Source organism: Ciconia boyciana, chromosome 6, assembly GCF_034638445.1.
Source record: "Ciconia boyciana chromosome 6, ASM3463844v1, whole genome shotgun sequence".
Classification (NCBI taxonomy): domain Eukaryota; kingdom Metazoa; phylum Chordata; class Aves; order Ciconiiformes; family Ciconiidae; genus Ciconia; species Ciconia boyciana.
Window position 1 is genome coordinate 22151089 of NC_132939.1, and position 23073 is coordinate 22174161.

The 23073-nt window shown below is 36.8% G+C and overlaps 2 protein-coding genes across 5 annotated transcripts in view; one reads left to right on the plus strand and one right to left on the minus strand.

Moving 5' to 3' along the window:
* Nucleotides 1-366: 366 nt before the first annotated feature.
* APIP (APAF1 interacting protein) lies at nt 367-15960 on the minus strand. Of its 2 annotated transcripts, XM_072863978.1 has the most exons (8): nt 15821-15960; nt 10976-11076; nt 7833-7881; nt 6400-6517; nt 5172-5307; nt 2672-2839; nt 2361-2483; nt 367-1119 (listed from the first exon to the last, which is right to left on the minus strand). In XM_072863978.1, the coding sequence occupies exons 1-7, from the start codon at nt 15854-15856 to the stop codon at nt 2384-2386; spliced, it is 708 nt and encodes a 235-aa protein (XP_072720079.1). In that variant the 5' UTR covers nt 15857-15960; the 3' UTR covers nt 367-1119; nt 2361-2383. The 2 variants fall into 2 exon arrangements, with proteins under 2 accessions (XP_072720079.1, XP_072720080.1); XM_072863979.1 differs by lacking the exon at nt 2361-2483.
* An 81-nt stretch (nt 15961-16041) lies between these two features.
* PDHX (pyruvate dehydrogenase complex component X) overlaps nt 16042-23073 on the plus strand; it is a 53834-nt gene continuing 46802 nt past the window's right edge. For 2 of the 3 annotated variants that reach the window (XM_072863976.1, XM_072863975.1), the window contains exon 1: nt 16159-16594. In XM_072863976.1, the coding sequence (XP_072720077.1) occupies nt 16453-16594 (142 nt within the window). In that variant the 5' untranslated portion in view covers nt 16159-16452. Of the gene's footprint in view, nt 16595-23073 lie in introns of all 3 variants that reach the window. The other variant, XM_072863977.1, reaches the window with a different exon arrangement.

The following is a 23073-nucleotide window of genomic DNA, read 5'->3' on the forward strand; positions in this document are numbered from 1 at the left end:
ATCTCCTCTTTTGCCCCAGCTCTGGTTCTCTTTGGATCCACCTCTGAGTTGATTCAATGTTTTACCAATGGCTTATTAGGAAACAATATGATAATTTTCTTCCCCCCACTCCCGCAGTAGTTTTCTCTTAGGTTGAAGAGTTCCTGGAAGATCAAAAAAGTGCCAGAGATGATGCAAGGGGAAGTGGTGGGAATGCATGGCCCCTAGCAGAAAACAAGGTCAATTGGCGCTTACCCTGTCTCAATTCACCCTTGGGACTACAGTCTCAATACTCAATCAGAAAGTTGGTCAATCAAGGCTTAGACTGATGCCACTGGGGGGGTCATTCCAGGAGATTTTGAAAGAAGACACTAAGATACATAAATATGTGAGACTATATTTTAATGAGCAGTTTGATTAAATCTATCTTAGGCTGGCTAATCATAGGTCATAAAAAGCTGTTTTAAAGTTGTAATAAACAAAATCTTATTGAAAGTGAATGAATTTAAAGAGGTAAAAAACAGATAAGACCCAGAGCAGTCTCAGTAACAACTTCCAAATGCAAGCTATAAAATTATGTTTCCTACTCATGATAATGACAATTAAGAGCATTTAAAAATACATATGCTACAGGCTTAATTTAAAAAAAAAACTTATTAACACGGCATGAATGAATCAACAGTTCAAGCAATGCTTTAAACTTTATACCTAACTTCTAATTAAGGGGGTCATCCTCATGTTTTTCCCAAGAATAAAGGCTACTATAACTTTCAGAAATGGAGACCTAAAACGAGTTAAATGATGTAGCAGCGGAGTAGGATCAACAAATGAAGGTTGTTGAAATATGAATTTTTAAAGCATGCAAACAAAATGTCACATTATTTCTCCATAGCTTTTTTCAAAATCTTTTTTTGCATCTGAATTTTCATTCCTCCTACTGTAGCATTTGACAGGATTCATAAATAGCAATGATTGTTCAGCTTTTTTTTTGTTTTGTTTTAGCTCTCCTTTTCTTCTTGGATGTGTTTAACAGTCAAAACTGACTGCTAACATCTGTCAATCAGCTGAGTATAACTGCATCCCCTTCTGGTTTTAACAGCGTGAGGTGGAATCTGGAACCCCCGTCATCATGTAAGAAACCTGTATAGGAGAAACAAGATAAAAGTGAAAATATTCTAAAACTAGGTATTTAGTCATAAGAAATACGCAAAGGAATATTAATGCCACTATGTTAGTCCAACCTATTCAATTGCAGGGGCTGAGGAGCAATTTTAGAATGGTTCCTGCAGGCCATGAGGTAGCTCTGTGCAGGTGTGGTAGCCAGCGTGTCTTCATCACTGTATGCGGTGGCAGCACTCCAAATACCTGTCCACGCAGAGACTCACTTGACAGCATGCCTCCTGTCCCACTGCTTCCTCTTCTACTGTGGGCATAAAGGCTAATGATCCAAGTACTTATGTGTTCTGGGATCGTGCTGCCTGAGCAGCCATTTGTCGTCTCTTCTGATGCAAACGTGGTGAGTGGAGAGGATTACCTGATGGGCCAACTCTGTGCAACAAGTTAGCCTATCCTGCTTAATTAGACCACCACTTTGGCCTAGCAACTCCTTTATAATCTCAATACTGGTACCTTTACGTTTGCTTAGATCTTCAGGAAGAAGTGTTCCAGACTCTGAAACGTTACGCTACCACTGTGTTTTGCCATACCGAGCTGTATATTGCTTATGTGAGAATTGTTTCAGGGATCCTTTATGTAAAGTATTGCCTGATCATATTACCTATGTGCTTTTACTTTAGAATATTTGTTATGAAAACTTTCAAAACATTGATCATTGCTACATTAGAAAACAGAAAGTCATTGTAATTTGCTGTATGAGGGAAATAGGTGACATTAATCAATGAAACTTAATCAAATTGCCACCAGCTATTTCTGCTGAAGGAAATAAAAGAAACAACCCACCATATAAGTGATACCACTGAGACGGACTGAAATCAAACCTGATCCTGCAAGCTGAAGAACAAAAGTCGGTGTTCAGGCATCTCTGTATAGATTAGCCTAGTAAAGGCTGTGGTCTTTTTTCTCTGTTGTTTTTTTTCTGGTAATGCTTGATACAAATTAGTTTTAAAAAGCAATTGCACTCCATGCTGTACATAGGAGCTAAAATATGCACAGGACATACTTAACTATTAATACATATGTTTTTGTTGCATTGTGTGGTAAAGGAGCATTATTTCAGGCATAGACACAATTGCAGTGGTAATGGAGCAGAGTGGGGGAGATGTGAAATACTGAAGTTTCCTGAGTGGGAAAGCAGACTGATGTGATGGTGTCATCTGTAGTCTCTCCCTCCAAACAGATCATCTCTACAGATAAATTCACACCTGAATATAAATGTTGTTGTCATTTACAAGATTCCATTTTCTCCTGCTGGATATTTTGAAGGATCTAGCCCATGCTGCTTCATCTGCACTGCGATATCAAACAAGTAATCATAACACTCACACCTAAAATCAAAAGGAAAAAAAAGTGAAATGTAAAGTAAGGATCAAGTCTTACCATGTTTTATGAAAAATTAATAGTTTTCTTCCTTGATCTTTACATCACCAACACAACGTTCTGACTGGACAGCGGTGGATCATTAAGATTTTGAGGTATAATGGCAAAAGATACCATATTCCTAAATTGTACTCACATCGTTTTGGCTTTTTCCCATGTTTCTCCCCATACGTAAACTCCATGACGTCTGACCAACACAGCACAAGAGTCTGGGTATTTTTCCACTGCACGTGCCATTCTTTCCTTGAGATCCTTCTCTTCTGGTGTATTCTCAATAATGGGAACCACTAGTGTATCATCATATCTAAAAGAAAAATGAATGTTCATGTATTTAAAAAAAATGCTGTGCTTGGATGTATGAAGCTTTTCCCTAAGAAAGAGATTTTCCTTTGACTGTGTAAAGGTGTTAACAAATTCTCAACACTAGTGATTTTTCACTCTTCTCTTGTGAGTCACGCTGTAACATAAGAACTCTCAGGAACATCTCTCACTCCCAAATGTATGCTATGCTGGCAATACCTAAGCTACACTTGAGGCACAAAAAGAAAATAACACTTTAATGTATTAGGTGTAACTGTTTGTTCACATATCACTTTGTAGTTGGGTCCCTTTACAACTTTTTCAGACTCTCTTCATCCTGTATTGGCATCACCTACAAGCTTTATCTCAGATTAAATTATTTAAAAGAATCACATCATGAAGAAGGAAATGAAGCTGTTTGCTGGAGAGCAGAAAAAAATTAATTTAGGTAGTCGAAAAAGCCCCTGGAAATAAGATTGTCCTGCTAAGGCATATAAATAGAAAGTAGAGTCAACACATGAAAAATAAATTATCTGTGATGGAGTCATTGGTGGGCTATATGTGATCTTAAGAGAGCCTGAGAACCCTAGTTCCTAAGACAAGATGATGCATGTTAGTCAGTGGAACTTGCCTAAGAGTTTCTTCTGAAGAAGGACTGGGATATTTGGCATTGTTTGAACCTTAATTAACACTGGCAGAAACTTGTTTAAATAGTTTTAATAAGTCCCCAGTTCAGGTTCAGATTTATCATTCAGATCACATAGATATTTCATGAGTGGATGCTAGTAGTACTTACTTTTATAAAGCACAGAGAGAAAGCAATAGTAAAAATAATACAGCTTGTACTTCAAATCAGATATTCAGAAAATTAAAAAGTCTCATCCCTTACAGTTTTCAATGCTGATGCTTTCCCAAGGAAGTCTATAAAAATAGTGAATGAAGAAAATTAAGTTTTTTGTAGGTTTACTTTGACTCTTACATATTCTGATCATTAAAATGAGATTTGGGGCGTTTGCTACTCGTGAGGCCAAATAAGCTAAGGGATTGGTTTCCTAGATTCTACTTTCTACTTGGACGTGAGTTTGGAAGCAGGTATAAATACCTTAACTGATTCGTAATCATAATCATAAGCTTTTTATCAAGAACTAATATCTATAAAGCCCCAAGAAGACTCTGAATGAGTTAAATACTTGATATCTCTTTAGTTTTATTGAAATATAAGCAGCCTACATTTAGCCAGACCTTCACATAGAATACCTTTCAAAGCTATTTGCTACAGATCTAGTTCTCCTTCTACTGAAGTCAAAGGTAAAACTATTCTGGCATCACTGGGATCATATTTAGGCCAACAAATTGATTATCCTATCTGTAGCATTTTCCTGGATAGTTTCCATTCTATATATTGTCATATATATAGAACATATATATAGAATAAATATATATTGTCAATCCCTTTTTTGAAAGATCCTATTCTGTACTATCGAATTTCTTTTGAATTAAATGGGCCATTGAATTCAATGGCCACAATACAAATGCTAATGCTGACAAGAAGGTAAAGCTGGCAAGTCAACCAAAACTGAATAAAATATGCCCAGATGTAAAATCACATGCCAGACATATGGCTTGCTCCTTTGCCAAAGGGCAATAGTTAGTTACAAAAATTAACATCCAAAAGTGGAAAGAATTTAGCATTTCAATATTTCATCTAATTGTCACATATTATATAAATGTTGTTTGTGGATCCCAATTCAACACTCTGTGGGTGGAGTCCTCAAAACAAGCCATCACATATAATTTGGAATAACTCAGCACTTACCTCAGAGCTCATCCTTGAAAAGTAATAACATTACCTTTAACGAGCTGTTTATTCTGAATTTTCTTTCAAAGCCTGTCAAGTAAAATCTGAAATCCTCTACTCTCTTAACATGCTCTAAACTAGCACAGGCAGTGATATGTGAAGTCCACCCAAGTGTAGCTTGTACGTTATCTAATGTTAGTTGGCTCCAGTTTCAGTTTAACATTGTACAGATGTGGTAACATCTCTGTTCTTGAGATATTTGTCAGGACATAGCTCTTTATTTGGTTTGTTTCTGTAGCTCAACAGACCACAGTAGCCTTGACATTACAAGATTTTATCTCAGATCTCTTCCATAGGCTTGACACCTTCTTAGGGAAAGCCAATGACAGATTTATTCCAGGGGTCTTTTTACTTTTTATTCCTAATACTTTATATTATACACTTTAATGCACATAACTCAAATGACTTGTCATCTATTTATATTGCTGAAAACAAATGATCAAATAGCATGCCTCTTTTCTTAAATATAGAGAAGTACCGGTAATAGCCTCCTGAAGTACACTTCTGGATTCCTTTTATCATCTCCTGATGGGTAATACTGAACTCACTCCCTGGGTAAAGAAGGGTAGCCATAACAGCAGCCTTGGAATGAGTATGGATCACTGCGCCTGCCCCTAAGAACACAAAAAGAAGAAAAAAATATATTTTCAGAATTAATTTTAAAATGTGTGTACTAAGAAAATTTTATTCACATACTTGATTCATTTCCCTTGGCTAGGCATCTTAGCAAATGGTGATCTACTGTATTAGAGGAGAAAATATACAGCAACCTAAATAAAGGTATGAGATAATTACTCATCTATAAAGGATAATTATGGATTGTCTTAGGACACCAGTGTTAACTTTTAGTTAATGACAAATTCCAGGAGAGAAATTACTTGCAGAAATTCAAGGAGAAACACTACTTGTATATTTCTTTACATACTGCAATGACTGAAACAGTCTATCAATTTTATCAGAGTTCTGAGATTCTAAAGAATTCCCAAACTTGTTTGTGAGATGAAAGTTTAAAGACTTTTACTTTCTTTTTATGCTCTTCTTTGATTACCCACTGATTCTCTGAAAAAATATTTATTGTTATCTTATTCTGTCATGATGGAAAGATAGGTAGACAATATTTACAATTTACTTATAAAGTTGCAATGTTGCCAAAAATATGAAATGAGTTTTCCTCGGGTACACATGTAAGCTTCTTGTGCAGGAAGATCAGAAGAGACTCCCTAAATCCTTTCTAAACAGATATAAATCTTACACAACAACAAAAGCTCTCTATTACTGTCCACGTGCAAAAGAAAAGTTTCATTCTTTTTTCAACTATCCATAATTTAGAACCTTTGATCACAGATAATGGTTGTAAAAGGATCTAAAATGTAGTTGCTGAATAGGCAAAACTACTGGTATAAAACTGCTGTAAATCCCCCAGCTCCTCCCACAACCTACTAATATACTGCACTAAAAATTAGTGCTGAAAAGATGATCACAGGTATAGGTACATGAGAAGATTAAAATGTAAATGACACTCATAGGATGTTACCACAGATTACCTTCCATTGTATATATTGCTTTTCAAATCAATTTATTTTATAGTTTAATGTTTATTTCACTGTAACTACCACATATAAAGAATATGGTATTGAATTTCAATTTTGTGGATATGTATACACAGTGTTTCAGTCATTGCTGAACTAAAAACATTTGGTACGCACCTCTCATAGTGTAGGCATTCATAAAAAGAGGTGTGCACTGGCTTTTCTTTAGTTTCTTGTGTGGTGGAGGACCACTGATGTCCTGTTCATTCATGTCACAAACAAACATATCTTCTGGCTGTAAGAAAGAAGAAATTATTTTGACCTGTGATGACCCAAATAGTTTTGTTTTCCTTCTAGGGAGACAAATATATACACCGTATATTTAATACAGAATGTGATTTTAACTTTGTAAAAATGCTATAACGCACTGCATTTATTCTATCTTCTAATACTATTTACTGACATTGTGTAATGTGAATTAGTATTAGGTATTCTTTTAATTCAGACTGCTGCCAAGCAGATATTTTTAAAACTAAGATTTTCTCAGAAAGGAGACAGCTTGTATCTAAATAACAGACAATAGATCAAAAGGAAAAGAAGTAACTGATTCAAAAAGAGAAATGTAGACGTACTTTTCCTTCCCCCCTTAAAGAACCAACAAAGGACATGAATTAAACCTACATATAATATATTTAACTTGTAGAACTATTTCTTTAAACATTGCTTTTAGTAGCTTTACATGAATGTTACCTTTGCCTCAATCAACTACTCATAATAGCACAAAGAATTGTTCAGGGCAGCAATAAAACTTTCTTCTTTAATGTTATTTTAAAAATGAGCAGGAAATACAGTTGCAAGAGATTTCCTTACTCACTGCGCTCAATCCACTGCTACTGCTAGCAAAGAACAGACCGCCACGGTCTTGCCATGTTATGTCTTTGCCTGCCTTACTTGCTAACATCCTCAGCCAGCACTGCTGTGAAACCCCAAGTTCCTATCAGTGAAGAGATTCCTTTCATTTCTCATTGCATTTACCCTCAGATCCATAAAACAACAAATCCTTTCCACATATTATTCTATTCTGGGGGAGTTCCTGCCGTCATAGAATAGTTAGCATTTACCATTCTCCCCTCTCCTTATATTTTTGGGGTTTTTTGGAAAGGAGACAGACAAGGTCACCTTTTCATGGGGAGAGCCCACCTATTTACTGAGAATATCAAGACAAAGATTTGTAATCACTCAAATGAAAATAAATAAAGAATAGGTGTTAATGCTTAATTACGTATGTGCCACAGTAACCTGAAACTGTAGCCAGACAGCTATAAAGTCATTCAAGCTTGACAAAGAATAAAGCTGGACTTGAGTAATGCTGGAATCTCACAGTCTTCTGTGTTAATTTAAAGCAAAGAGATCATCAAGACTGATCTACACTGGCCACTGAAACACATGTTGGTTTGCTATGCTAGTGGAGTACTGGGCGAAATCCTCAGTTGTTTCAATAATGCAGTCAACAGTTTCTAACTTTATGTAAGGAAAAATGAAACTCTAAACAAAAGTACTTTCATCCATCTCAAGATGAGGTCTGAGGTTAAAAATACAGTTCAACATACCTGTATTCTTTCCTTTTGGACTCCCGAAGGGGCGATGTAGATTTCATTCCTAAGAAAAGTTACAGACAAGGAAAATCAATAAACACAGGGTTGTTCAACTGCATGGGCATTAGAGCTCTTGATCCACTGAAAAGGAAATAGCAAATCTAGCCCCTCATAATTTAATAATCTTCTTGCTCCTTCCACAGATTGACATGTAAATAGTTTTCAAAATAGAACCAAATCATACAAGGGCATATGAAATCTCTTAACTTGCAGGGGTGTGAAACTGTACTTTCAACTTGACAAGAGATCTGAAACACATGTAAGAAGTGCAGCTTTATTTTTCCTGCAAAGAAAAACGCGCAGCGTCCCCCTGTAATAATTCCAAACTCAAATCCCCAGAATTCAGAATAAAAATAGAACAAGAGAAATTGCAAGCAGATACTGATCTATGACAAAACAGGTGACAAAACTATTACTTAAAAATCCACAGACTACCTATAAATGATATTAATTACCTGTAGTATTCCACAATGTAAACACTTTTGGTTTGTGTTATAACTGTGTAGTTTAGGTTTTTAATGCACTTATATATTTATTTGTATTGATAAAAATATAATACTAATTCAATGCAATTAAATGACTGAAATTCATGTAGAGGAGCATCACTTCTTGCAAGGTTTACATGAACAAAGATTATAAAAAATTGATTTAAATTAAAATGTTTTTAAGATGCTATCTGAAATATTTTCAATAATAGCAAAAAAAAATCAGACTATCTCTCTCAATTGTAATCAGTATTTGGTTTCAACAGGAACATACTAAATTCAGGAGCAGAGAGACATCTAGTGAATAATTAGTCAAGTTACAGATACATTTCCTAAGGACCACAAGACGTTTATATTTCTGGACAAGAGCTCTTAGAAGAGCAACGAAGCTAGTGAAGGATCAAAAGGACAAGTCTTATGAGGATTGGCTGAGGGAACAGGGGTTATTTGGTCTGGAGAAAAGGAGGCTGAGGGGAGACCTTATTACCCTCTACAAGTACCTTAAAGGAAGTTGTAGCAAGGTGGGTGTTGGTCTCTTCTTTGAAGTAGCAAGTGATAGGACGAGAGGAAATGGCCTCAAGTTGTGCCAGGAGAGGTTTAGACTGGATATTAGGACATTTTACTTCACTGAAAGGGTTATCAAGCATTGGAACAGGCTGCCCAGGGAAGTGGTTGAGTCATCATCCCTGGAGGTATTTAAAAGATGTTTAGGCATGGCACTTAGGGACATGGTTTAGTGGTGGAGTTGGCAGTGTTAGGTTTATGGTTGGACTCGATGATCTTAAGAGTCTTTTCCAACCTAAATGTTTCTATGATTCTATGACTCTAACTCTTCCAAAAATACAACTCTTAGGATGATGTGCTCTTCATAGTGGTAAAACAGCTGTGAAGCACAGCAAAATGTGGCTTTATCACATTTGTAACTTTTAACTTTCATGAATTAACACTGCCAACATTGCATTAATTTAGTCTTAATTTCTTTGCATGAGCAAGATGATTGAGAACGCAACATATCGAGAAATCAAGTGGTAATTCGGTTACTAATGAAAGACATGCATTTTTTCTTAAAACAAATTTTTTTATTTTTTAGAAATTAATCACAAAGGGAAAATCTGATTATGATGAGCCTTTGAAATATAGGACACCTAACAAAGAATTCTAGATGCATTTTTAATATGCTATCCCATGTCCAAATTGGCATTTTTATTCTGAGTAGTTGATACAAACTTCACAGTGAGTAATGCTGATTAGGATTAGCTGGTAAGACCAGTTGCTAGAATTTCAATCAAATTTCAATTGTTCTTTCACTATTTATTTCCTATGTAACAAATCCTAAGCTAGTCTGATCTCTGCCTCGTAGCTATTAATTTTGAAACATAGCTACTGTTACTGTAGGTATAAAACAGTACAGCCACACAGATTACTATTCCTAGATCATGTACAACATTGGTACCAACTCAAATATGTATTTTGGTGTAGTCTGAGCAACCAAGTTATAGAACTGCGGAGGAAAACTGTCCTACTATGTTAGTGTATTCTCTGTTGACACCATTTGTCTTGCCACAACCAACATGAATCGCACTGAAATGACGAAGAAAATAGGGTATATTTAGCTATTGATGAGAAATTAGTGCTAGAAAGATCTTTCCATAGACGAAGAACTTAAAAACCAAGAATTAACCCTCTTGTCATTCCCCTCATTATTATTATTGCTGTTGCTTTGCTTGCAAAATCAAGCAGCAAAGTGAAATGACCTGCACAAAGCCATTAGAACAGCACAAATATTACCATTTAGAGCCTTTACTTCATCTCTCTCTCTCTCTCTCTCTCATAAATTTGAATAGCAGTAGCTGTTTGTGTCTGCATGCAAGTGTACGTCAGAAAAATGAGAGGTCCGACACTTTCAAGTTAGAGTGTCACAACACCCTGTGACTGGGGATAGAATCGCAGGCATTGTGCAAGGTGTTTTGCAGAATGAGGACTTCTCTTTTGTCAGTGGCCACTGAGAGGAGCTCTGTCTCCATTAAAAGCTTGGAAAGTATGACTAGCGAGCACATTGAAAAGCGAAGTGGTGCTCCTTAGATAGTGGATGCACACCAAAAATTGTTTTGCTGTTAACCTGTCCTGCTTTAATTATGTTAAGAGTATCTCTTTAGAAATTACCTCAGTAGAACAGTAATTCCCTTCTTAAAGGAAATGTCTTGCCTGCAAAATGTCTAGGGTGGGATTCATCTCATCTAACCACAGGCATTTGAAAGCCATGTGCCTGGCGTAACCCACTCTAAATTCCATAATCAATGAAATAAAAAGGGGGAATGCATTGTTCCTTAAAGACAATTCATCTACCTTAAACAAAGATAGGAAAACGACAGAAAAAAGTCACTCTGTGAAGGTGGGTCTCTCCATTGAAGGGAATGCAATGATTAATTCAGACTAGCCACCTCCCTTCTGTACGGTTAAATCTGGCGTACTGTTCATTTCCCCCTCTACTTTCTTGCTCATTCTTGACTTTCAAACATTTTTTGTGGAACTGAAATGCCCTCACCAACTACTAAACACAGCCACCCTCTCGCTCTCTAACCTTCACATTCTTTCTCTTCCATCTTTACTTACCCGTGTTTCAAGCTGATTCCTCCACCAGTTCCTGTTACCCAGCCTAAACCATAAAACAGTCTACAAAGCTCTGGGATAAGATTTCTTGGATGTAACTTCTCCTAAAAATAAATTAAAGAAATAAATTAAAAACTATCAGAAACATCACAAACCTAAGAATTTAAATTCTGAAATTGAGTTTAAAGGGGTAGTACTTTCATACTGCAGTACCACAGTCTAATTTATGCTTATGAACTTCAGCTACAAAATGACTGTGTGTTTGCACAATGCCCTTTACACTTTGCAGGGGCCATTCACACCTTGAAACAAACAAACAAAACCCCCAAATAAAATGCATGTATGATTAACCTTCACAGGAAAGGTCTCATCTCAAATTTATTTGAGTGCAGTGGCCCACAGGTATTCCACCAGGGAGATTAAGTCATAGACTATTGCCATAAAAAAAGAGAAATAAATGCATCTAACATTATCCATTTTAAAAAGCTCAACTAATAACTTTTCTCATTGAATCAGTTTTCTGTAGGTTTATTTTGCTTGATTTACAAATTTCAGTAAAACTACTTTATAAGTTCTGTTAAATAATATATTTTTATATTATTTAACTATATTATTTAATAATGTATATTATTAATTATATTATTTAATAAATTTATATTATTTAATTAGCTACATTATTATATATAATATATAGCAGTCAAAAATACCATAGAAAACACAAGCAAATTATTTGATGAACTTCACATTCCTAAATTTTTACAATGTGAGGTGACCTTACATGCAGTTTAGCCAGAAGGCAAATTGCATTATTTTAATATTTCTTTCAGAAGGAAAAAAGTTCTTAGATTTTTCCACATTCCATTGTTTATTACATCAATAAATATATCTATATCTATCTATTAACCAAAGGTATCTGTAGCATCAGAGATTAATTCATAGTTAATCTAAACCAGAATGGCTTTACAGTACAAGCCAAAACTATTTATTGGAAATCCTAAGCATTGCTCTGCACTGAACATATAAAACTAAGAAAGCTGTAACTAACAGGTAGCAGTCTTTGATAAGCGAGTACTACATTGGAAAACTAAAAAATTTGAATGTTGGAATCATTTACGTGAGAAATATAATCAGTATACACAGAGAAAACTGTGAGATGCTACTTTAATTCATGCTGTGTGCTTGAATTTATGCATTTGCATGTTGTCTTTTCTTTCAGCTTATGTGAGAGAATAAAAAGCCAAAGTCTTCCCCCATTTACCAGTGTAAAAATAAAAATTGTATGTGCTTTCACAAAGATCCTGATACAACTGAACCCATCAAGTAAGGAATTAAACAACAGAGAAACAGAGCAGTAATTTTATTTACGTCAATTTATCTCCCTGGGATGGGGTAAGATTTCCACCTGTATTACCACAGTAATACAGCTGGTTTTGTTTCTTATATGGATGTGTGACAGAAATCAGCAATTAAGCACAACAGATGTGCTCCTTGCATTATTTTCAACAGAAAAATGGATTAGTTTCAGAAAGGCTAAACCCTTAGGTCACCAAATACAGTCCCCTGCTACTGCAGCCAACTCTCACATAACTCTTTTTATATATGCATTAAGCCTGATCAGTACTTCAAACTTCAACTTAATAGTGTTGCACCATATTCTTTAATGGCACTTGTTTCTGAAGCACTTCAAAGTACTGGAATTCAGTTCAGATGGTATTCCTGCCTGCTCTGATTTTGTTTCTATTATTTACAGTCTCTTCTAATATATTAAAAAATCATCTGTTTATTCATTTCAAGTGATAGAAACAAGACTCTAACCAGCACTCCTAGAAATTTATGTAAAAAGTTAAGATTTTTAAAGGACCATGAACCTCATCTGTTCACATTACCTGAAACAAACAGAACAGCATGTACAAGAGTACATGGAGGAAAAAGACCCCAGACCAAATAAGCAAACATTTTTACTGTATTTACAGTGAAAAAAATCTGAAATCTTCCCCATTTACACAGCTGAAAATGAAACTTCCAGCTCTTCGCCACTGAAAATAGTAAGATACATCAAGTATACTCTAAGTAAACATTCCTCAAATACTAATGACTCTGAAATGTACTGTGAATCTGAAAATATTAATGCATGTGTCGTATGTTTACAAATAGAAAACAAGCACATAGTACGTATAAATCATGGGTCCCCGTTTTGTTGTTCCAATTTACTTATAAAGAATTAATGGCTGTACATATTTTTTATCTATTCACCTGTCACAAAACTGAGTCCCACAGTATTTTGTTTTGACTCTTATTCAAAATTACATCACTGTCTATTTCTAACCTATGTACTACATCGCTATTTTTCATTTCAAAGACAAATTATGTCTCTTCTACTTTTGATGGGATAAGCTTATATTAAACAGGTTTACATTGTTATTATTTATTGAATGTACACAGCTGCAAAAAAACCCTAGATTATACCACTCCTACTGTTGTTTCATATTTTCCCTGTTTGATTAATATAGATATTTACTGCAAGATTCATATTCATGGGAGAACATGAGTGCTTTTCACCACTTTAAATCATTAAAAAGAATTTTTAGAAGTTCAAATTCAGAAGCTACTTTCATCAAGAACATATGAAAATAAATATAATGAAGGAATTTTGACTATTTTTCTGAAAAAATCCAGGATTATAAATCAATCCTCAGAGTTTAACAGTATTTTTCCAGGATCAGTGGATACTGATTATAAACATAAACTATCTAAACAAAAATATTACTGCATTTCATGTTGATAATAAAAGTGACAGTTGTTTCCATAATTAAAAATGGTACTTGCTGTAATAAGCCTGGGAGTAAACATCTGTGAAAACAGTAGGCAACTTAACAGGATTACTCTTTGTCAAATCTCAATTAACAGTACTTTTAAATTTGATTTTTAAGTTGAAGTACAGATGTCATTGCTTATCTCTTCCTTCATATCTCCAACTCAGGATCTGGCCCACTAGTTTTCTGATACAGCTAACATGAACAATTTAGCTTCTTTTGCTGCTATGCTATTACCACCTTAGCTTAAGTTTCTACATGCTGTTAGGTATAAAGGACAACTCCACAAATTTCCATTAACTAAAGGAAGTGACTAATTTTTCCAATCCATTAAATTATTCTTTTGAAAACAAATTTGCTGGTAAATTTCTAAACAGAACCTGACTGAAAGTATTCACTGAATATTTAGACTATTTCTAGCAGTCAAAGCTTTTTAAAAAATTACTGTATTCTGCAAGACTGTGGTTGCTCAAGCAAAATTAGCTTTTTCCTATTTTAATCCAATTACTGTACCTAATATGATTTAAAAAACAAAATAAAACAAACCCACCCTCCCAACCCTAAAATCCAGAACACAATGTGGATCTAATATAATGGAATAATGGAATAATATAATGGAATAATACAATGGAAATCAAGGTGGACCCAGGCTACTTGTGGAACAAACACATTTGTAAAGGTTTTGGGGATAATTTTCAAAAGGTGTAAAACTGAACTACAATGCGGATATTTTAAGATATTATAGTAAATAAACAGTGCCTGAAATATGTATCTCCCTTTCATAGATTGCTTAGAAATCATATATTTTCCTCAGAAATATGCACAGACTGCACAGATGAAATCATACTGTTGATATTTCATACTGACATGTAGTAAATCATGATGAGGTTTCTTTGAATAGCCGTGTAGTGATAAGTCTGATGTGGTAAAACAGATTTGCGCTATACTGTATATATAAAGTGAGAAAAGTACCATCAATAAGCTGGTAGATTTTTGTTTAAAATGTGTCTTTAGCATAGAAATGGACCAAATAAACCTAAATAGCAAAAAAAATGCCATGATCCTTTAAAAAAAGTTTATTTTCTGCAACACCTTCAGCACCATACTAGGATTCTATAATGCAAAAGGGAGTTTTTTTAGGTCTGAAAAAGAAATAATTGTAAGGGATAGGAAAGCAATGTGGTGAGGATTTCTACTCTGCTTAAAAGCCTCAGACTGGCATTTTTATAGCAGATACAGATCTCCAACTGAAATCGATCATTTATGGTGTGCCTTTTTTTATGTTTTGAATTTTTTTTTAATTGCAGCGATCAGAAGCTTTAATAGTTTTGTTTTTTTTTCAAAAATGACAAGTGATTACCTGCTCTACTGCTCAGCTTAGTCACTTATGCCCATGAAAGGACATTTCCAAAAGAAATGTTCGTTTAGCAGCAGGAATCCACACTGGGGGGTGTGTGTGTGCGTGTTATTCTGTTAACACCCACAGAATAAAGAGAACAAAAGCAAAAAATAAGTAGCACACACCAAAACTGGTAGGCAGGTAGTTACTTAGTACCAATACCTTTGCTGAAACATTAAGAAAAAGTGCTATTGTCACTGTTCTCTCCCCCCGCCCCGATACCACAGTGACTCTAAAGTTGAAGACTGAGTGATCCCCGATGGTCTACAATAAGACCGTAAGACTTAAGCAAAGGGGAACAGGGGTTTTGTGAGCCCCTCAAGATTATCTCCTGGCCCTTAGAATCACAGCAAGCAGAGGCTTTCTTTAATACAGCTCCTCTGAACAGACACACCACTTGCATCTTGTTGCAGTTGCTACAAGGGGCTGCACGCCACAGGAAATGCTTCCAGTTAGTGTTGGACTGCAGGCAGGGGGTGGCCGACCCACATCGCGTGCCGCCGGGCTGCTTAAAGGGGACGCTGCCGGGACGAGGCGTGCGCGCCCGCCCCACTGCCAAGCCCTGCGCCCCTTTAAAGTCCACGCGGCCTCAGGGGCAGGCGCCGCGTGTGGGGTCTTCGCATGGCCCCTCGTTACCTGCGCCGCGTCGTGCTTGTTGGCAGCCGCCGCCATCTTGCCGGTCGGACGGTGAGTGCGGGGGTCCTTCCTTGGGGGCTTCTTTCAGGGACCGCGCGGGCGCCTGTAGAGAGCCTGCCTACCCCTGGCCTACCCCCGGCGGTAGGGCATCGAGCCGAGCGACACCCTAACGGGCGGCACGGGCCCTGCCCCGGGGCGAAAGCAGACTGGCGGGGGTGGGAGGGAGAGACCAGCTCCCCACCCTCCCCCAGGTCGGGAGGGCAGGAAAGGACCAGTAGTGGGAGTAGCTGGAGAGGAGATGCGGGCGCACCCTGGGGGCGGACAAGCAGGCGGGGCTGAGAGGGGTGCAGGTGCGTCTGTGGTAGCCATTCGCTCGTATCTGGGGCGATAGAGGCAGTCGGGTTCGAGCAGGCGAGGGGCTGAGCGCCCACAGCTGGTGCTGCGAGAGGGCTTGCTGCTGTGCCAGGTGCAGGCAGGTGGCCAGCGGTAGGGCAGGAAGCGTTGGTGAAGCCGCTCCTCCGCGCTGAGGCGGATTGGCCGCGGGGTGGAGAGCGTGCCGCTTTTTTTCCTGCTCAGGCAGTGAGAGAGACAGCCCCGGCGCTGGGGAGGGCAGGGAAGCGAGGAGAAGCAAGATGGCAGCTTCCTTGTGGCTGAGCTGCGGCAGCAAGGGGGTGGCGAGGTGGCTGCTGGGGGGGCGGCTAGCTCTGGGTACTGGCGTGTCTTTCCCTGCTCGAGGAGGCTGGAGGCATCTGCACGGTACCCGAGAGCTACTGGGTGAGTGATGGGCTGGATCCTGCACTCTTTGTTGTTAGTCGCCTGTCTGTGCTATTGGCCTGCTGCAGGTGTGTGTGGAGGAGCTGCGGTGTTAAGTAAGGGATGAGGGTAGGTAGTGCTGGGGAAGTAAAGGCTGTGCGAGGTGGTGGGGAAGCGGGAGTACCTGGTGTTACCAGGTAGGTGTGTAGGGTGGCAAGGCTGAGCAGGGCCGTTGGTGTACTGAGCAGGAGAGACGTACGTGAGTAGCAATGACCGATTGGTGAGTGGATGAGAGGCTATGGAGATGGGTTAGTTTGGCAGGGTGCTGTTTGGTTTGGTCTCTGGAAGTACATAAGTAAGAGTGTGGGCTGATGGGAGAGAATTCGGAGAGAGGCGTGAGAATTATTAAAGGTCTAGAAAATGTGATCACTGAGGAAAAAAATGAAGGAATTGGAGTCTAGAGAGGAAAACAGATTTATGGGAGATTAGGCCTTCAAATATGTAAATATTCTGTTGTGGATAAGGAAAAAAGTGCTTATAATTGAAAATAGTTGAGTGTTTTCTAGGTGCAAGTATAGTTAAGTACTGAAAGTTTTTGGTGGTGGTTCCCCCACCCCCCCCGCAATGTTTGGAGATTCCACCACTTCTGTCATCTTTTTATTCTACATTTTGAATGAACTAGAACGTATTCTACTATGTTTCAAGTAGCTGGAGAAGGGCATGGAAGCTATATTTTATGTAAAGGGTTTTTTTAATGGAGAAATGGAATTTGAATTTATTAATTGGATGTCTAGCATCCATTGCTACATAGAAGTCAACCTATGAGGTTATGGCAACAGCCTTTCAAGATACTTTTTCTCTTCTCAGGAGTTTGTTGTTACAGAATTACCACACAGATCTTCTACTTACCTTCCATATTTTCCTTTGTCTCTAAGAGATGTGGGAAGAGTTTTGGATGCCCAAATGAAATGTGATCTCTTCTTTCCCTACTTGATCTGTTAGTTACAACTTGTAAAACATTTAAACAATAATCAGGTGCATTGATATTAGCTACTGGTGTGATACTGAGCTTAAAATACCCAAACTCTTTGGTTTTTAATCACACTTATAAAGTAGTGAGCTCTTGCTAACCTTGTGTAATAAAACTATGTGCATTTCACAATAAATCTCAGTAGTAGTTGTTTAGAGACTTGTTAATCATTGTGGTTTTAGATCCCAGTATACCCCTTTTTCCAGCACTGGTTATCTTTGCTGCTTTGCAGTGTAAAAATCTTTTCCATTGCAAAACCTGCTGTGTATGATATAGGGAAGGCTATCCCTGCTCTTGAAACAAATGTTATTAACTTTCAAATTTTATTAGAAAAAAAACTTGCTTCCTTCTTCATAAAATGTTTGTCTTTTTGTCCAATGCAGGATTAGCTACCTCTACATTAGCCTTATTATCTAACTCCTTAAAGACCTCTTGTCTATAGTCCTCCCAGGCAATCTATTGTAGTACTTTATATCTTTATGGTGAGAAATGCTTATTTAATATACAGCTGGAGTTAAATTATTAATTTTGGATATGGAGATGAGTTAAGTTTTTGTTTCTTCCTTACAGTAAGCTATTATGTATTAAGGTGGATTTATCACACCTTTATGTTCAGGCTTTCCTCATTGACTTGTTTCTTTGAACCCTCTTAGTAGTCCTCACTGCTTTTCAGTGTGGTGCATGTCTCAGTGACACCATTTTTCTTAAATGTTTCTTGTAGCCTTTAAAATGAAAACAAAGAGAAAAGTCATAACTTCTTTGGCAAAATACAGCTCTTTTGGGCATAAAACTCACTCTTGGTTCCTAGTTTGAGAATTTAAAGTTAAGCCAGTTTTATTTTAGCATTCATTTTATTTCTTCACTTTTCTATTTCTGAAAATGCCACCATTTGAAGTGTTATTTCATGTGGATCTAGTTTTGTTGTGTCACTTTAGTTTTTTTCTTTTCTGTGTGTTTATGTCCTTCTCTGTGGTGGTAGAGGAGGGAGAAGATGGTTTTGCATAGTCAAAATGATTAATTCAGAATTGAATTCCTAGTTTATTAGTTACAAGGAAGGAAGAAAAATAGAATGAACCTTTATGTTAGAGGTCTGTCAATTTTTCTTTGTTTTTAATGTTTCTTAATCTTATAATTGATGTCAGGTTGGAGTAAATCTTTCAATTATGTACTGACTACAGAGTATGGCTTAGGAAGTTATGAAATATCTCTCCGATGGGGCACATTAAAGCATTTGTCTTCACTTTATTGCAGTTTTTTTGGTTTGACAATGCTGTAGCTGTTTCCATATCAAAGGAGGTCAAAAAGAGGCAATGAACATGTGTTATGCTGAACAAGTTTAAGTACAAAATTCACTGTCAATGGGATTCTGAAATTGCAGTTCATAGGATATTATAAAGTTCTACTGGTCTGCCCTTCTCTTAAAGCCCTGCTTTTCCATCTGTTTGATACACACCCTAAATATGCATTGAATCTCTTCATAGAGAAGAAAGGAGGCAGAAACATTGTACCCAGACTCAACTTGATTCTTAAAGTGTGTCACTAGGAAAAAATTTTCTTGGATACACAGAGGGTTTTCTTTAAAATAGAAGCTACTGTTTATGTGAAGTTTTTTGAAGTCTTCCTCCTTTTTTATTCAGATAATTGATATGTAGTAACACAGTTACTGTTGATAACAGTAAAATTGATGGATGGTGGCTGGGAGTTCAGAAGTTTCATATGCTCATGGCTCTAAATTCTGTTATGCTGATGAGCTCTGTCTTTGAGATTCTGTGCGAATTGCCAGAACTTTTTGCTTACCCGTAATGAAAGAGCAATAATATTTACTTCCCAGAGTGCTTGTAAGGATTGCCTGTGCAGTGCAGCTAACCTACATGAATGGAAAATGTTATTTGGTTAAGGGAATTGTTCATTGTAAGATTGCTTTTTTTTCTTTTTTCTTTTGAGATACATTTTAAACCTGGTTTTTGGATGTGTATGGTCATTAACTGAAAAGTGACTAAAATAGCTTTGAAAGGACACCATTGTTGTAGCTGGTGTTCTTGTGTAGCTGTTGCTGAACAAGGCTCTTAAGTGCAACACTACTGAACTTCTGTGAACATAGGCATGAGCATTAAATGAATGCCAAGGCATGGATAGGTTGGTGAGCTTGGAGGATGAGAAAGGAGTGGAGAAAATGGAGCTGAAGTGCACCTCATTTTTTCCTTTCCTTTGCATAAGCACTTGGATTGTAGTTCCATGGTTGCTTTAACTAAACTTAAATTCTATCCTAGTTCCCACTGCCCGTTTTGGATGTTGATTTTGTTCATGCTGCTGTATGATGAGCCAGATCAGGAAGCTAACCTGACTGAAATTGTATTTGTTTTTGTGATCAGGTTAACTTTCAGCAAAATCTGTTGCCCAGTCTAGATAACTGGGCAGCAGCATGAGTATTAGTACTACTGCTAGTATGAATAAAGGTGTGAATATGAACAACTGGGGCAGAAGACTGACCAGCTCCGTTTGGATCATGGATTGATATTAAGTTAATGTGGAACAAGAGGCAGTCATGCATGGCTTAAAACTTTTCCCTGAATTGGCCCCATTCAAAATGCAGTCATTGCTCTGCCTTGGAAAATTAGATCTGTCATACATTGTAGAGAGAAGAAATGCTTTTCTTGTTTAAAAAGCACTTTGATTTTGTAGCTATGAAATTACTTTAAAGCATCCAAGTAATGTTAATAAATGTATTCTCTGGGGAGTTTTTCAATGAACTTGTTTTCAATGAACATCTGACTTCCAGACAACTGAAAGTAATTAGAAATTGAGTTTTAAAATCAGTGCCACAGCATTGCCAAGTCTGTTGCTGAAATCTTTTCTTGTGCATTACTGTAATAGATGCTGTAACTATTATAATTTTGTTCTATAATTCTGCATAGTTCAGATTGGGCTGCGTGTAAGTGAGGAGGAGAAGGAAGTTCTGCGCAAAGTAATAGCAGTAAAGCAATTTGTTGGTGTACTTTTTCCAATTTTCTTGCTGCCATGGCTATCCATGTTACCAACATTATTTCTAAAGATAAAGTTCTTCCCTAGATAGCCCAATTTAAAAATGACTTGAGATAATTTGTTACTTTTTTTAGTGTTGTGTTCTCTCCAGTCCTCTACCCCCAAAATTTTCTCAGAGTGTCAGTAGTATTTTTCTGTCTTTGATAGGCCAGCAAAAGCAGCCTAGAAATAGATTTTTAAGTTTTGCTGGTGAATGGGGGGGGGGAGGGGCGGGCGGGTGGTTTTATGTGTGTTTTTTCTGAACAACTTGCTCTCTGCAGGTGACTAGGAGTTTGTAACGATTTTCTAAATAATTCATGTTAGCTTTATGCCATATACCTTAGTTGCTATTTAGCAATCAACATTCAGCTACAATTACCACAAACAATAAAATAGATTAAAAATGTATGTAACTCCCATGTGGGAGAATACAGCAGAATTTCAAATGCTAACACTTAGCAACTATAAATAAATTGAAATTTTCTTTTTAAATAAAGACCTATGATGTATCTGTTAAATTATTTTTTGTTTGAATCCGTTTGGGAAACAAAATGTTTCCATATGCAAATTATTTTGTAATTTAAGCAGTATGCTGAACTTTCAGTGAACAGGTTAAAGCAAAACATCTATGACATTGGTGTTGTCTTGCAATATGTTTTAAGACTGCAGGGACAATTCACAGAATTTTACAGCCAGATATTTCTTTTTCTGAATTAAATCACCACATAGAATAGTATAATATTTATATGTAATTATGTTTTGAAGTAAAATGTTAGCGGCCTTCCAGGTAGTAGAAAACTTTGTTACTCACAACTTGCAAGGTCCTGTATTTAGCATCTTCCAAGAAAGTGGAGCACAAGGCTAGTTTTCAAGCTTTATTTTTCTTACAGTTTCTAAATATACTTGCAGATTCGTGAGGATAGAATTACACTGAAGTGTTTCCATAGGTCGAGAAGGGAAAGGACGATGAGTTATAGTACTCTATTTACAGCATAAAGCATGGGACTAGGAGTGGAAAGATGGATGTTCTTTACTTTTGTTTTGCTTTGTGATGCAGAGTGAACTATTCTGTTAGTACTCGGATTTACGTCAGTGATATGGAGCTAATGTTATCTCTTTAAGAGGGTTTATATTCTCTTGCCTGCTGAAGCTGCTGAGCAGCCACTAGCTCCCCATGTCTTCCCAAATAAGAGTACCAGAACACAGTAGGTTTTTTCCAAAAATGAATTTTCCTTTGAGCTATATGGTATACTGGTCTTTCTCAGGTAGCAGAAAAGTTCCTCTATGTAATAATAACAAGCCTTTATTAGTTGCCTGGGCCTTACAAGTCAAATATTCTGTGTACCTGGTGGAAAGCTGGGGAAGGATGAAGGAAAGAATTTTTTCTTAGTTGCTATTGTGAGTACTTGTCTGATCTCCCACTTAAACTTTGCAAAATCTCTATTATCTAGTAACAAGTGGGTTTATTCTGTGTGATGTGGTTTTGTTTTAGTGTGACTGTTAGTAATAAGTCATTAAGTGCCTGAGAAGACTGTTAGCCTACTGTATTGGCTGTTAAAGGCATAGTCATATACCTTCTAAGGTCAGTTTGAGTGCTGTTCCTCGATTAGTTACCATTCTGGCAGTGGGGCACAATAGTATAGAAAATGGCAGTTTATAATTTTCAGATTTGATAAGTGCCATGACTTTTGGATTCTTCCTTCTGCTTTGTATCCTATTTATTTTATTTATTTATTTGTTACACACTTCATGTGTACTTGCTGCTGGATCTTCTCTCCTAACTTGGTCAAAGGGCCAGAATGGACTGTACGTTTTGTGGTAGTTGCTCATAACACGAAAGGGAAAATGTTAAGGTGGCACAAATTTGTTGCTCAATTTTGTATTTATGCCAAAGTAGGGAGCATATTCTGGGAAATGGATCAAGTGAATCTTTACTGAAGTGAAACATGTGAACCACCATGTTTAAAAATTAATTTTTTCCTCATTAGAAATGTGGAATGCTTTCACTTTTTTCAGTGAGGTGTGTCCACTAGTTCTAGATAGTCCTAGATATTTGTGTGATATGACTTCAAAATCATGTTTTGATTGCCAAAGTTGACTTGTCAAGTTAGACAAGTAGAACACTTCTTTGCATCCTGTAATGTATTATTTTCTACGTGCTGTTATCTGTAAATATTTTTTTAGTGAACATGTATAATGTAAAGAAAATTGTGAATTGTGCTTTAATTTGTAGTATTTGAAAAATGATCATAAGCAAAACATGATTTGGTAAATGAACACAAATATGCATTGACAGAATAATACACATTCTTAACATAGTTCATTTTTCTGTGTATTGGTCCAAGATGAGAGGTTGCAAGAATAAACTTTTTAAAGAAAATCCTTGCAGGTAATCCAGATGGGAATTGCCAGTATTAAGAGGAACATTGTCTGGATACATTTCTAAACA

Coding starts and splice junctions, on each gene's coding strand:
- APIP (XM_072863978.1), bottom strand. CDS start 15,856: ATGGCGGCGGCTGCCAACAAGCACGACGCGGCGCAG. Junction 7,882..10,975: donor GGAATCAGCTTGAAACACGG/GTAAGTAAAGAT, acceptor AACTTTTCTTAG/GAATGAAATCTACATCGCCC. Junction 6,518..7,832: donor TCCAAAAGGAAAGAATACAG/GTATGTTGAACT, acceptor TCTTTCTTACAG/CCAGAAGATATGTTTGTTTG.